The 13,954-nt window shown below is 30.0% G+C and overlaps 1 protein-coding gene across 1 annotated transcript; it reads left to right on the top strand.

Annotated features, from left to right (window-relative positions):
• The first annotated feature begins 1,811 nt into the window (after positions 1-1,811).
• On the top strand, positions 1,812-3,233 carry LOC131076316 (transcription factor bHLH118). The gene is made up of 3 exons (XM_058013444.1): positions 1,812-2,178; positions 2,328-2,675; positions 2,872-3,233. The coding sequence occupies exons 1-3, from the start codon at positions 1,849-1,851 to the stop codon at positions 2,950-2,952; spliced, it is 759 nt and encodes a 252-aa protein (XP_057869427.1). The 5' UTR covers positions 1,812-1,848; the 3' UTR covers positions 2,953-3,233.
• The last annotated feature ends 10,721 nt before the right edge of the window (positions 3,234-13,954 follow it).

The following is a 13,954-nucleotide window of genomic DNA, read 5'->3' as shown; positions in this document are numbered from 1 at the left end:
GCTATCTATGTGGTGATGGAAGAAGAACTAAGATCTCTTGATTGATATTCAAGTTCTAGATCATTTCAAAAGATTTAAGTAAATAGTCTTTAAATATAATTTAAAATTGGTACAAATGAAATGTTTCACCATTAGATTGTACACAACAATCAATTAGAAAAGGGGTTGGTTACTTTTACAAATTGTGAGATTGACTTGAGCTAACTCCACAAACTAAGGATTTAAATCTAAATGAAAGATGGGTAAAACTAGGATAAGGACCAATCATTGGGAATGAGTGTAGATGGAATCAAATTAGATATAAGTTATTTTCATTTTCTTCATTAAATTAATTTAAATTCTATTAATCATTGTATAAAAGAAAATGAAATCAAAACAAATATTAAACAAAGAAGAAAAATATAAGATATGCAATTTTCAACACTACAATTTAATATATATATAAAATTAAACAATTTAAAAAAAAAATCTTTTTATCTTAAAACATTAGTTTATTAATTTAAATTCTATTCTATATTTACCACTAAAACACACTTTAAACCAGGAAATCTTGTACTATGAATTATAAATCTTCATGATTTGCTTGCTGCATCCAAAGCTATGGAAAGGTTTGAAACTGAATCTCCATATCTTTAGCAAGGTAATTTAGTTAAAAGCTCAAACTAATTAACATTGGCTTTTTGCAAGCCATATATGAAATATGATCATTTAGAGCATGAAAACAACAAAGATGTTTTCTTTAATACTACATAATTTTAGTTTCTATAGAATTTAAATTTATACAAGAATGTAGCTAATGAAGTTTCAAGTTGATGTAATCTATCACATAGTTTAAATAGATAAAGCTTATCAACACTTTTTTGATTGTTTGTCATTCGATCTTAAAACTTATGATCAATATTGTCACCATATAAAATCTAACCTTCAAAACATAATTTATATTTTATAGTCAATTTTATTCTTATTTGTATTTATTTCTTTTAATTAAATTCTTTCTCTTTAACATGAGTCTAATTTACTTCCTTTTGATAAAGTCGAATGACTGTAAATACATCCATTAAGAATCAAATCTTATAAGTGCAAAGTCTCAACAACATCATATGAAATAAGACTGAAGATGTATCCCAAATGAATTTGAAAAAATGAATGTCTTTCAATCATTATTTCTTAGCTGAAAAGACTTCAATCTAAAATTTTATGAAAAAACACAACCTTAAAATGACACATTCTCATAACCACCATCTTCAATTCTATAAAGTAGGCATGACCCCATATGGGATTCATCCTTTTGTGGGTTCCTTCCAGATGGGGTCTTCATTTTGGAAAGCTAACTTCAATTGATTAACTTGTTGCCAAATGGGAAAGGCCACATTGATTAACTTTAAAAAGTGTGAAGGAAGGCACCCAGAACCTTGCAAATAGGGATTGTGCGCATCTTCCACAATAATTCTTTACTCTATGCTTCTGAATTATTGAAGCTTTGATTATTTTTATACCTGTCCATGTCAGAAGCTGCCGAGGCATTATTTTTTACAATCTAGAGATGAAATGGCTTATCTTCCTTGAAACAGGTTTTATGTCTGTTCTGTGGGAATTAAATCCGACAAATCTCATTCTGCTTGTGGTTCTGCAACGATCTGGATAGATCTCTAATTGCAGAACTTTTGAAGGATTGGCCCCATGTTTTGCCAGGCTTTCTCTGCAAATTGCACGTTCCAGTAATGGTACGTATTTTCTATATACTCGTCCATGTCTTTATTATGGATCCTAGGGTTTTTTTAATTAAACCATATCTGAAATACTGAATAATATTTAGTTGTTAGGATTGTCCTGCCCCGCCAGGAAGATATGAATATCATTGAATTTGGTGAGAAAGATATATGCATGGACAACTCATGTCAAAATACCCAACTTCAACCTCCTTATATTATTCATTATGGGGATAATGAAACAGCAGGTTTTCCTGGTCCCCTCATTCCACCATTGGTTCATTCTTCAATGGTGCAACAAAACCATTCTAAAACCTTGCCTAGGGTTTCCAATAGAGGGCTTATAAACAGTAAGGCAGGGAATGGCAATGCCAAACACATGCACAAGATTATTGAAAGGCAGAGGCGGATTGACATGAAAACAAGGTTTTCTGTATTGAGATCTTTACTTCCAGAAGAATATATTCTGGTAAGAAAATTTCTTGTTTGTTTGGTGAGAATGTTGGGCAAATTTGGTGGATTTCTTTTAGGTCATTCATATTTGTTGGGCAAACTTGGTGGATTGCTTTTTGGTCATTCATATTTTAGGTCAACTCACAGTAGAAGTGTTTTGTCCAGGGAAAACGTTCACTGTCAGATCAAGCTGAAGGAGCCGCTGAGTACATTAAGCATCTGCAGGAACATATAAATGAGCTTGCCAAGAGAAGAGAAGACCTAGGAAATTCGCCCATATGTAATTATAATGAGAAAAATTGCAAGGTTTTGCCATCTATTGGTGAATCACAATCTTTTCCTTCTGTGAAAATAATGGCTATTGGTTCAGGTATTGAAATCACAACAAGCTCGTTAAAATGTCAAGTTGTCTTGTCTGATATTCTCCTTGCACTGGAAAATGAGGGGCTTGAAGTAGTTAGTACCATTGCCTGCACCACAGAGGACAAAATATTTCATACCTTATATACCAAGGTATATTGATTTTGTGTTTTTATAACGCTGTTTCTTCTATTGATATAAACTTGAGTTAATCTTTATCTGATTTCTTTAGAGAAATTATTCACAACTTATAATTTGTGAGTTATATGAGGCATTGATCAGCTGGATTTCGTGACATTTTTTCTGACTATCAGATCACTAAAATATACAACGTTTAGTTGCATTGCAGGCTTCAGATCTTCAACGTTTTGACATGACAAATCTTCATCAGAAGCTCTGCCGTCTGCTCAAGGAAATAACTGATGCATAGGTCAGGATGTTAAACTATAATTGTCATCTTTTTGTTAACCTGATTTGTTATTTGATGTGGAGAAACCGGCATTATTATCCTGAAAAATATAGAGGCTAATGATCCGTCTGCATAATAACTGTTAGTTAAATATGACTTTGTAAAATTAGACAAGGAAAAGCTCACATTGAAATCGAACTAAGGTATTATCTTCTCCACTAGGCCATGAGTGCTAGAGCTTTCACTGTGAAAAATACAAATGTGAGGAATACATTAGTATTAGTCGGTGCTGATCAAGTAATTGTTTGATGGGAAGAGGTTTGTTTTTAAAGATCCTTACTATTATGTAGTTAATCTATTCTGCATACAAACAAACTTCTATGCTTCCTTAATTTGTGATATAACTGGCAAAGATTACAGACTTGATGTAAATATGAGTGATGAGGGAAAGCATTTAGGCTGGAATTTAAAAATGAGTGATGAGGGAAAAGTATGTAGGCTGGGATGTTAATCTGAGTGATGGGAGAAAAGTATGTTTCTGAGGAAGTATGAAAATATTGAACTCGAAATATCTGCATGCTATTAAAAAGGAAGATCCAAGGCTATTTCTAAGAGCTATTAAGGACGGCTTTGACAATAAAACCATCCCCGATACTCATGAAATGGTTGGGAACTAAACAATGTTAAAAGTTTCTTTCATAATTAAATTAACAACACAAAAATGTTTGTATTTAGAATTTTTCTTTTTCTTTTCTCTTTCCCGTAGATACAAAGAGGGGGAATAGAATGCATCCTAGTAATCTGTTAGGGATACTTTGAAGGTCATATCGAAGTCATGTAAGTCTATTTATTCATTTCATAGTAAATTAGATTCTTTCTATTAATGATACTTGAATGTAATTTGATATAAGAGATCTATGAGATAATTTGGATGAAAGTAATGCGATTATAATGGATGTTTAAAGAGCTTATCTCCTTTCTGTTTCCAAATTAGAGCTGATAACCACCATATTGTGATCAAACTTCGTGTCAATCCCAAACATATTGCATTAGCGTAAGTATATACTCTTTAAGAGTCTAGCATACAATAGATTTGCGAACATATTGGCATATCATAATGAATTTGCAAGATACAAGAGACCATGACAATTAACATCTCCTATCTCTCACATAATAGGAAGTTTATAAGTACAGCCATGTATATTGAGTTCAAAAGAATGGGTGTAAGCTGGCTCATGAGATCATCTTTTTCATGACCCCACTTCCTTATCAGATAATTTCTGTTCATTAATTTAACTTCCACCCAAAAGTTATGACTTCAACAATCCGTAATCTCTATTTACTTTATTCGCAGTTCTTCTTTTCTTGTCAACCGACACTAGTAGTTTCCCTTTTACAATAAAGAGGAACACTTTGAGTTGCAAGTGGGTTTTTTATATCTTGCAGTTTGTTTTTAACTTTTCCAAGAGATAGCATGTCAACAAAATAAGATGCTAATGTCTTGATGCCTCTGGTAGAGAAGAAACACATGTATTCCAACGGTTAGGAAAAGCCTCCTTTAGAAAGTCTGAAAGAATGATTTCTCTCACTTTGGCTTAAGAATGATGTAGTCATGATTTACAGATCCAGAGAGGACTCGTCTTCGTTTCAGACTATCACTTTATGATTGTTTAATTGAATAGCCAAAAGATATGAAAACCTAGTCTCTCATATAATCATTTTTTTTGCGGCGGACATGGTCTTGTCATAATGAAGTCAGGTTTCAGTGTACAAGGTTTTACTATCAGTGTGGCATTCTGTAGCTTTCAATCAGCATTTAAATGCCCTATTAACCGCCCTTTCGGAAGCTTAGATTTTACCATTTTTTTCAATCGTGGATTACGAATCGTATGTTGATGGCAAAATCTATGTGGTAGGGCTTTAGAGCTATTATAATCGACTGTGAGAACGTAATCAGGTTCTAACATAAATTATTTTGTAGCACCACACCGCCCAATTTTTTTTATTGATGCATAGAGATTATATACATTATGGGCACTAGATTGTTGCTATAATTAGAAGAGATCAACCTTGTATAACCAAATGGATGGGTTTATATTTAGTCTGTTGAAGATGTCAAAAATATTAAAATGGAGCACATATATGGTTGAAAATGAAAAGAATTAAATATGGCATTCCTTTTTTTTATTTCTCTTTCAAATATATTTAGTTATTCTTTAAGTTTGGTATTACTGAAGGGTTGTGGAAAGTTGAAAAATGTTAGAGGGATTTAAGAGCTTTGTGAAATACTTGTATATGGGTTGTGTATGGGGAGGAGTAGTCATATGAGGGGATAAAGAGAGGTTCTTGATTTTGTAGTTTGGTATTATTGGGATCTTTTAGAATGTTAATGGAGGTTACAAGAAGGTTTTTTGATCTTTAAAGGACTTTTAAGAAATTTGTTAGATGCATCTAGGGAGGGGGCACTTATGCTAGTAACCTGATGAGGTGCTCATACTTTAAAGTTGCATATTATTGGGAGTGTGTGATCTCTAATTGGAGGTGTTTGTGTTGTATATAATGGATGTGCCTATTGAAACCTAGAGAGGATCTTAGCACTATTGTGTGTGTAGTGCAGTGGGAAAGGAGGTTATGTTGATAGAGTGTTAGTGGTGTGCTAAGAGGGAGTACTATGAGGGTTTTGGATGTTTTTCTCCAAAATAATGGAAGGGGAGGAGCCTATAAATTTAGTTTGAGGACTTCAATGGAGGAAAAACTTAGTATGGAGGTGTGTAAGGATGGAGATATGAAGAGATAAGGGATGGAGCCCAAAGTACCTACAAAATGGAGGAATTATAGGTGTGCTTAGATGTAAAGGAAAGTAGGAGACTTAATAGTAGAAAAAAATAACTTAGTACTATAGTTTTGAGAGAAGAAATGTGTGTAAAGATTCTAGGAGAGTGGAAAGACTATTTAACCTTTTCACAATTAATGAGGGGAAGTTTTGAATCAGCCTAACTACTTGTGGAGTATATAACAACTATATAGCACACACATGATCATGTCTCACTATTCAACATAATTCAATCAATAATTGAATAACTTATTTATTTGAATGACATCTCAAAAGCCATATTATTTAAACTTATGTGCTTATTATACTTCAAACTATTAATGCAATCACCAATACCTTCAAAGAAATAGGTCATAATCACTTAAACACATTTAAGAGCTAAATATCACTATCTACTAGTTAATGATTAGCAACATGTGAATCCATGAATGATTAGAGTTATACTAGCCAATAAAATTTATTAGAGATTAACACCATAAATGAGTGTGGTAGTTAGAATATTAATAGATAATGAGTAGAACTATTTAACATTATAAGAGTCCCCAAATAAGAGGAGTGAAAATAAGACTACAGGATAATTAAGATTTCGACTTTGCCATATTTTCCCAAATATTCTTTTTCTTCTTTAGGTTTCACTAGTGGTGAAGTAAATAGAATGGAATCTCCATCTTTCTTCTTTAATTTTGAGATATGACCAACAATGTTTTCTAGGGATTTAAAAAAATAACATTAGATAAATTGTAACCTCCATTCAAATGTCTTATTTTTGTTCATGGTGTAGACCCTTTCATTAGTATTTTTTCAATATTCATAATTTCATAAATAACGCTCTTATTAATACATAGAAAATAACAAACCAAGCATTTATAATTACCACAAGAAGTGTGAAAACATTATATATTTATGGTAAATTCTCTTGTATCGATGTATTTGTCAAATATACTAATACACATAGTATAACTATATATTTTTTTAATTCTCTAGTTTTATCTTCATCTTGTTTCAAAAATGAATTAAAGAGTCTTCATGCAAACAATTCAAAATGAGAATTTTAATTGAAATGTTTCAAAACAATTAAAATTTGTGCATCAAGATGGAAAACACTTTTCATAAATATATTATTTTCATTTTCATCATTTGTATATTATAAAAATAGAACCAAATAATTTTAAAATCAATGTCATTCACAACTTACACTAAGTTTTAGGGTTAACTATGGTGCTTGAAACTTACTAAAGTGACTTCATTTGATGATAAAAATTCCACCTAGATATAATATGGGGCACACATATTTTCTTAGCTAGATTTTTATTCCACATTAAATTTATTTTCTCAATAAATACTTTTTTTATCTTTCCATCTTTGAAATTTTGTATAACTTGAACAAAACCCCACAAACATTCTCCTTTTAAATTTTTTTTTTTTTTCTATTGTGATGTTATGAACTTCATTTATAAAGGTATATGGTAGTAATTCTATATGCATGACTCTCTTTTATTTTATTATAAATAAAACCTCCCCACAAATTGATTTTACATCAATAGTGTTATGTTACAAAGATGATGACGCTCTATCATTCTTAAAACCTTGAAATGTAAGAAAAATATAATATAACTTTAAGTCCTTCCAAATTTGAACTCAATGGTGGGAATTGATTCCATGAAAATTATCATTTTTATTCATTTTTTTTAACTCACACAATACATGCTATAATAATTTTCATAGATTAGAATACATGTGAGAACATTGGTGTCTTCTTACTACTTAACACAATCTTCTTCTCATGATCCTTGTCATTCAAGGCCATATTAATGTGCCATGAAATAAATTATAGATTATAATAATAATAGTTTATAATTAAGGCAATAACTATTAAAATGGTTGTAAAAATATTGAAAATAGGTTCTTACTCTAAAACTATGCACATGTTATATTGGTGACAAGAGTTTGTAAAAAATAATATTCATGAGTATCATTACTACTATACTCTTGGTTGTTCCTTTGTTCATCCATGATAACAAATGTACCTTCCTTGTCTACATAAGAATAATTAGTTATGTTTTTTTTGTCATATCAATTTTTTTTTTAATAAAGTGACATTTTATAATATTAAAATATCATAGAAGAAAGTTCTACATGCATACAAAACAAAAAATATAGACATAGTGTTATACATGTTATTAATATTTTTTTCTAGAAGATTTATATCCTCATGTAACCATTCTTTCTAATCCTTAAATTTGTTGTACAAGAATTAGATGTGCAAAAAGATGCTATTAAAATAATAAATTGAGGGCTCAAATCAATGTGTTCATCATGTCCACATAGCGAATTAAAAAAACTCCTTTATTGATTCTTGATTGGCTTAATAATTTTCTAAATAGAATTTCCTAGAATTTTCTTTTTATACTCACTCATAATGCACATTAAATACTTATTTTTTCTAAATCACTAGAGTTGAAAACCTCAAGAAAATAATATTTATACAAAATAATTTTGCAATGACATTCATATTTTTGAATACAAGTGGAAAAAAATTACTCTTCTTGATGGGGTCATTGTAATCCTCATCATTTAAGTTATTAATCTAGGGCGGTGTCCATGGTTGTATGCAATAGAGAGTTGAGAAAACTCATTTGACAGTCTATTCTAAATTGAAGGAAAGGAAAGTTAATCTAAGACACACTTGTGGGAATTGAAAAGACTAAGCTCACACTTGTTGGAAAGGAAAGAGGATAATCTAATTCACACTTTCTAGAAATGAAATTCTTTCTTGAATTCAAATTTAATCTAGAAATCTGAAAATACATTGCTGGAAATGAAACTGCAAAGTATCCTATTTCCTCAGGCTAAAAATAGTCTTTTTAATCCCCCCCTTTTCTTGATTGATTAAAATATATTTATAGAATTATCATTCCATATCTACCCAACCAATCTACTAAGAATGTGCATCCAAGATCCACTTTTGAAGGGGGTGTTTACAAAAGATTGACAAAACTGAACTAGTTGTCCCTCATCCTGCCAATCTGTCTCAATCATTTTATGATGTGAACTTCTCCTTCACTATTGTGAATCTTGCCAAACCCTAAAAAGTGGTTTTATCCCTTCAAGTCTACTTTCTATATCCTTTTTAATTTTTGAATTTTGTTGAGAAACAAGGGAGATATGGTTGTTTAACTGAGACTACATTTTTCACAATTTTTGGGCGCCTGAGTTTTAGGAAGTCTCAAGTTTTCAATGTGAATGAAGGGATTATTATTCAATCTAGTTGAACAAATTATTGTATATCATCATGAATAATATTCTACAATCATAAAATTACATTGGAGTTCTTTGGTAACTTGAGTTATCTTTGCCGAAGAAAGATAACATAGTGTAGTGTGCAACTGCAACTTGCATGAAACAAACACTTTGCCCATTGATTTAGGAATGGTTGATGCTCCATGATTTTGCATGATTGTTGGAGTGTTTAGGGAGTCTTCAAGAGTCTTCTCTATCTTCTCTTAATATCATGTTCGGAGTTGTTTGGAGTTAATGTTCGAAGCTCTCTGCTGCAAGTGTTTTTAAGCTTCTTCTTATCATGAGTTATTTAATAACTCATTCATCTACGTTTTAACATCTTGAAAACTCATGGAGACATATTAGAAGAAATTTGGATCACATTTATTTATCTAAAATAAACCAAATATCTACTTTATATTCTACCTTAAACAAGCTAAAGAACTTTCAATTATTACTCAAATTCATCTTTACAATAATACACTAAGAAGAAATAGATGATTTTAATGGGTTAAATATGAGACAAGTTATGGTCTCATCACTTCTCTTATAGCACATGTCAAGTAAATTTTATATTATTATAATTCAATTTTTGTGTAGAATAGTTTAAGATTTGTTCACTCTTTGAAAATGGTGTTTTGGTGTGCTTATTTTCTACTAGTAGATATTCAAATTTTACAATATTTTAGGTAAAAGGTTTGGAAATATTTTATAGCACTTCTCATCACAATATCCTTCAATATTGTAATGATAGAATTAGTTTGATTACCTTTACACATACTCAAATTAGCTTGCATATGACCTCCTTAGAGTGTCTTGACTTTTCTCATCCCTTTTATTGGAGTGTGGACCCTTTATTTTTTATCCCTATTGTATAAATTGACATCCTAAATTATATTTTATTTGCACATTATCCTATATTGTATTGGGTAGGAGCATAAAGGTGTCCCACTTTTTGGACTAAGTGGGATACTCAAATCAATATTTTAAGCCAACTTTTCACCTTTCGACATTTATAGCAGGAAAAAAATTAAAAATTTTAAGATGATGTGAAGCAGTGAATTTTAAATTTTCATGTGTAGATTTTAAATATATATTTTTAATATATTTTTATTTTTTTCAAGTATTTGTCAATAAATTATTTGCATTCTTTATAATATTTTAAACGAGAGATAATTTTCATCCAACCTTTTAATAAATAAGACCAATTTATAATTGTTTAAAATAGAACATTAACACTAATATTGAGCACATGGATGATTATATTTTTTTTTGTTGCACATATAATTACTTTTAATTCATATTAATTATAAATTAAAGTAATAGTTTTGCATTCAACGTATTTTTTATTTTGCATATATAAATTCTAATTGTTTTTTGAGAAAAGGATAACTATGAACATATATATAAAAAAATCTTACATTTTTTTATATTTTTCTACATGTCTTGAAAATAGACCATTATGTTTGGTAGATAACTTATGTTCACAAAAAATACACAAAAGTATATATCAATTTAATAAAAAAATATTTAAATTTATACATGTTTAAAATCTTACTTTCAAGGTTAGGGTTGCTATTGTGCTATAATAACTTCATTCAATTGCTGAAATATTACCTTGAATCAACATTTTGTATTCAAAACTAGGTGAGAAAAATCTAGAGGGTCACATTAGGTCCAACTAAGGGCATTCTTCAAAATGGTCATCAGAAAACATGAAATTATATTAAATAATCATCATTGAAAGTTACCTTAGCTGGATTTCCTTTCCCATGGGTATTAAAGAAAATGACATTGAAAATAAAAAATTAAACCTTCACTCGAACCCCGTAGATTTCATTCAAATGTTGTCTATTCATTTGAACCATATTGATAGATGATAGGAAATTTACCTTCAATTAAGTTCAAATTAAAACCTTCATGTGAAGGTTTTGCATGAATTTTTTCTTCTAAGACTTATTTTTGTTAAGTGTCCCACAAGTGGAAATAGGGCTTTATGTTTTTTCAAAACAAAAAAAATCTTCCAAAACTAGTGAAATGAATAAGAAACCTATATTAATGTACATCTCATTTACTCATGCAATTTAAATTCTAAAAAACTCTTAAATTCTTTATCCACATATTCTTAGATATCTACTTTAAGAGTTTTTTTGATAGTGAAAAAAGTGGAGTAAAATCTCTACATTTCTTCTCCTCATATTTAGGAGTATCATATTTTTGTCCTATTTTAAGTTAAGAATTCCTCATCTTTAAATACCCTTATTTTTTAATCTTGAGGAGACAACCTTAAAAAATCTTGATGTTTTATATTACCTAGTACCAAAGGACTTTTTACCTCTATTGGTTTGTCCTTGGTTTATGCATGTTCTAGATCCCTTATTTGAGTGTTTTTCCAATTTGCATGATTCCATAACTAGCTCCTTAGGTAGTGGTTTGTCATTGGTTATAATAAGTTTAAATATTCATTAACCAAATTCCAATGTCCTCTTTTATCATAGCTCATATTTTCTAGTCATTTCCAGATCTTATAGCCATATTATGCCTTTTAAAGATGCTATTATAATTAATAGATTTACAATAATTAAGAAAAAAGCTTATAGCCTATGCTTTATTTTAAATGCTATTTTTTTTCTTGTCAAATAGTGGTTGGTCCAATTTTAGATTGTAAATTCTTCTTTCTATTTTTCTTGGAATTTTAATTGAAAAATTCTTCATAATATACTTTTATAATTGCTTAGGGATTCAAGGCAAGCATTTAGTTTGGTCATTATTTTCATCTTGCAACTATTTAATTCATTCCCATAAATGGTGTGCTTTATCGTACAAAGATTTATTCTCTTCCTATACATTCTCATAAATTTATTGGAGATATTTAAGATTTAAAATTCACTGATGGATAATTTTTAAATTTATGATGAAAATAATAAACAAAATTTTCAACATTATGATGCAATTAGAGATACAAAATTACTATGAAAATACAGAGATAAGTGTGTTTTTGTGAAATAAAAATGAGGGACTAAAATAGATAGAATACTTAAAGTGGGTGAAAGCTCAAAGACGCGTCACACTTTTATAAAGGAAATGGACAACATTTAATATAAATTTGTAACTTGAAGTACTAAAAAGCGACATACTTGTTGTCAATTTTGAAATGATGTAAACTAATGAAAATAATACTTTTTAGTATATTTTATGTTTGTATCTTTTAAAAAAAATTTAAAATGTAATTTCTCATAAAAATGACACTATAATTAAGTTATTTTATATTAAAGAAAGTGGGGAGGAGCCTTAACTCATTATAGATTAAACCAAGAGGCTTGGTCAACCACAAGCCAACAAACCAAACCTTGAAATATATAGAATAGGGAAATGGACAAAGAAACAACAAATTTAGTATCATTCAAATTACAACCAGAAATAGAGGGACAATTACAAACCAATACAAAGAAAGAATAATCTTAATATAAATTTGAGTTGGGACCCAACTATGGGCCCAATATAAGAATCTAATTGTTTTGAATAATAAGAGACTAGATGTTATTCAACATGAAATTATGTTGACATCTTAAGGGGGCATATGAAGCCTCCTTGTTGTTTGTGTTGGTGCATGCTATAACACCCATTTTGTAGTTGAGTTTTCAAAATGACTTGCAAATAAAGGGTTTTATTTGGTAATCTTTGTATTTGGTGCACACTACAACACCCATTTCAGAGTTTTTTCTTATATTTCCTTGCAAATAGAGAGTTTTGTTTGATAATAGTTGTATTTGGTGCATGTTGCAACACCCATTTTATAGTTACTTTTTTGGATTTCCTTGCAAATAGAAAGTTTTTTTAATTAATTTGTGTGTTTTTTGCATGTTACAACACTTGTTTTGTATTCAAATTTTTTGATTATTTAAAAATCAAGAGGTTTTTCTTTTTAATATTCCTTGGAGTGAGTCAACTAGCTCAACACACCTTGCTAGACCTATTTGTCTTTCCTTGCTTTCACACAAATTGCACAACATAAGACACTTTTTTGTCTAATAGAATTCTTGATTTTATCCCTCTTTTCATGGTTCACATAGTATAATATAACTTTCTAGCCAATATAATACATTCTTTTAACGTGAATAACCCAACATAACAAACTTTGTTAACCAATTATATTCATGGTTTCCCATGAACCCATAGCATAACTCACCTTGCAAGTTGTTGGATCGTGGCTTCTTGTCTCATCAATGGTATATGATCTTGTTCTATCCATAGGACCCCGTGTTCTCTTGCAATAACATTCCAAAAATGATATTATTGGTTAAGGCATTTTTGATTATCAAGGTCTCTTCAACTAGTCGAATTGGAGCCTTTATTAAATTAGTACTAACCCCTTTTATGTGTCCTTTCATTTACCTTTGTTTTCCTTTTTGGCCTTTTCTTTGGATTTTTTTGTGTGCGTCCTTCCTTGGATTTGATTGTGTGAGTTAAGATCCTAATCTTGGGGGCTCATTCTCTCAAACTTAGTGACATCTTACTTCTTGTAGTCTTGCTCCCAGTTGCCCAAATCACTCTCTCTCTCTCCCTCTCTCTCTCTCCTACTTTACCATTATTATGAGCATAATTTCATACTCCCATTAAAGTGGGGGCTAAATGTACTATCGTAAAATTTAGTCCCTCATAATTTTACACTATTCTTTTTCCCCTTAGTATAATTCCTCATATCTCTTTCTTGTTGAAGAAAAGATGAAGCTTTAATACCATGTTGAAGAAAATATTAATCTTGGATACCATGTTTAAAAAGAGGTCTAATACCATGTTGAATTTTGCAACACAAAAGTTTGTAATACAAGCTTGCAAGATCAAACAAAAAACTAGAACACCTTCCACAAACAAGAACAGCAAGAAAAATATGCTATACTACTCAAAAAA

Source organism: Cryptomeria japonica, chromosome 11, assembly GCF_030272615.1.
Source record: "Cryptomeria japonica chromosome 11, Sugi_1.0, whole genome shotgun sequence".
Classification (NCBI taxonomy): Eukaryota; Viridiplantae; Streptophyta; class Pinopsida; order Cupressales; family Cupressaceae; genus Cryptomeria; species Cryptomeria japonica.
This window is presented reverse-complemented; position numbering and strand designations above follow the sequence as displayed.

Coding starts and splice junctions, on each gene's coding strand:
- LOC131076316 (XM_058013444.1), top strand. CDS start 1,849: ATGAATATCATTGAATTTGGTGAGAAAGATATATGCATGGACAACTCA. Junction 2,179..2,327: donor TTCCAGAAGAATATATTCTG/GTAAGAAAATTT, acceptor TGTTTTGTCCAG/GGAAAACGTTCACTGTCAGA. Junction 2,676..2,871: donor TTCATACCTTATATACCAAG/GTATATTGATTT, acceptor GTTGCATTGCAG/GCTTCAGATCTTCAACGTTT.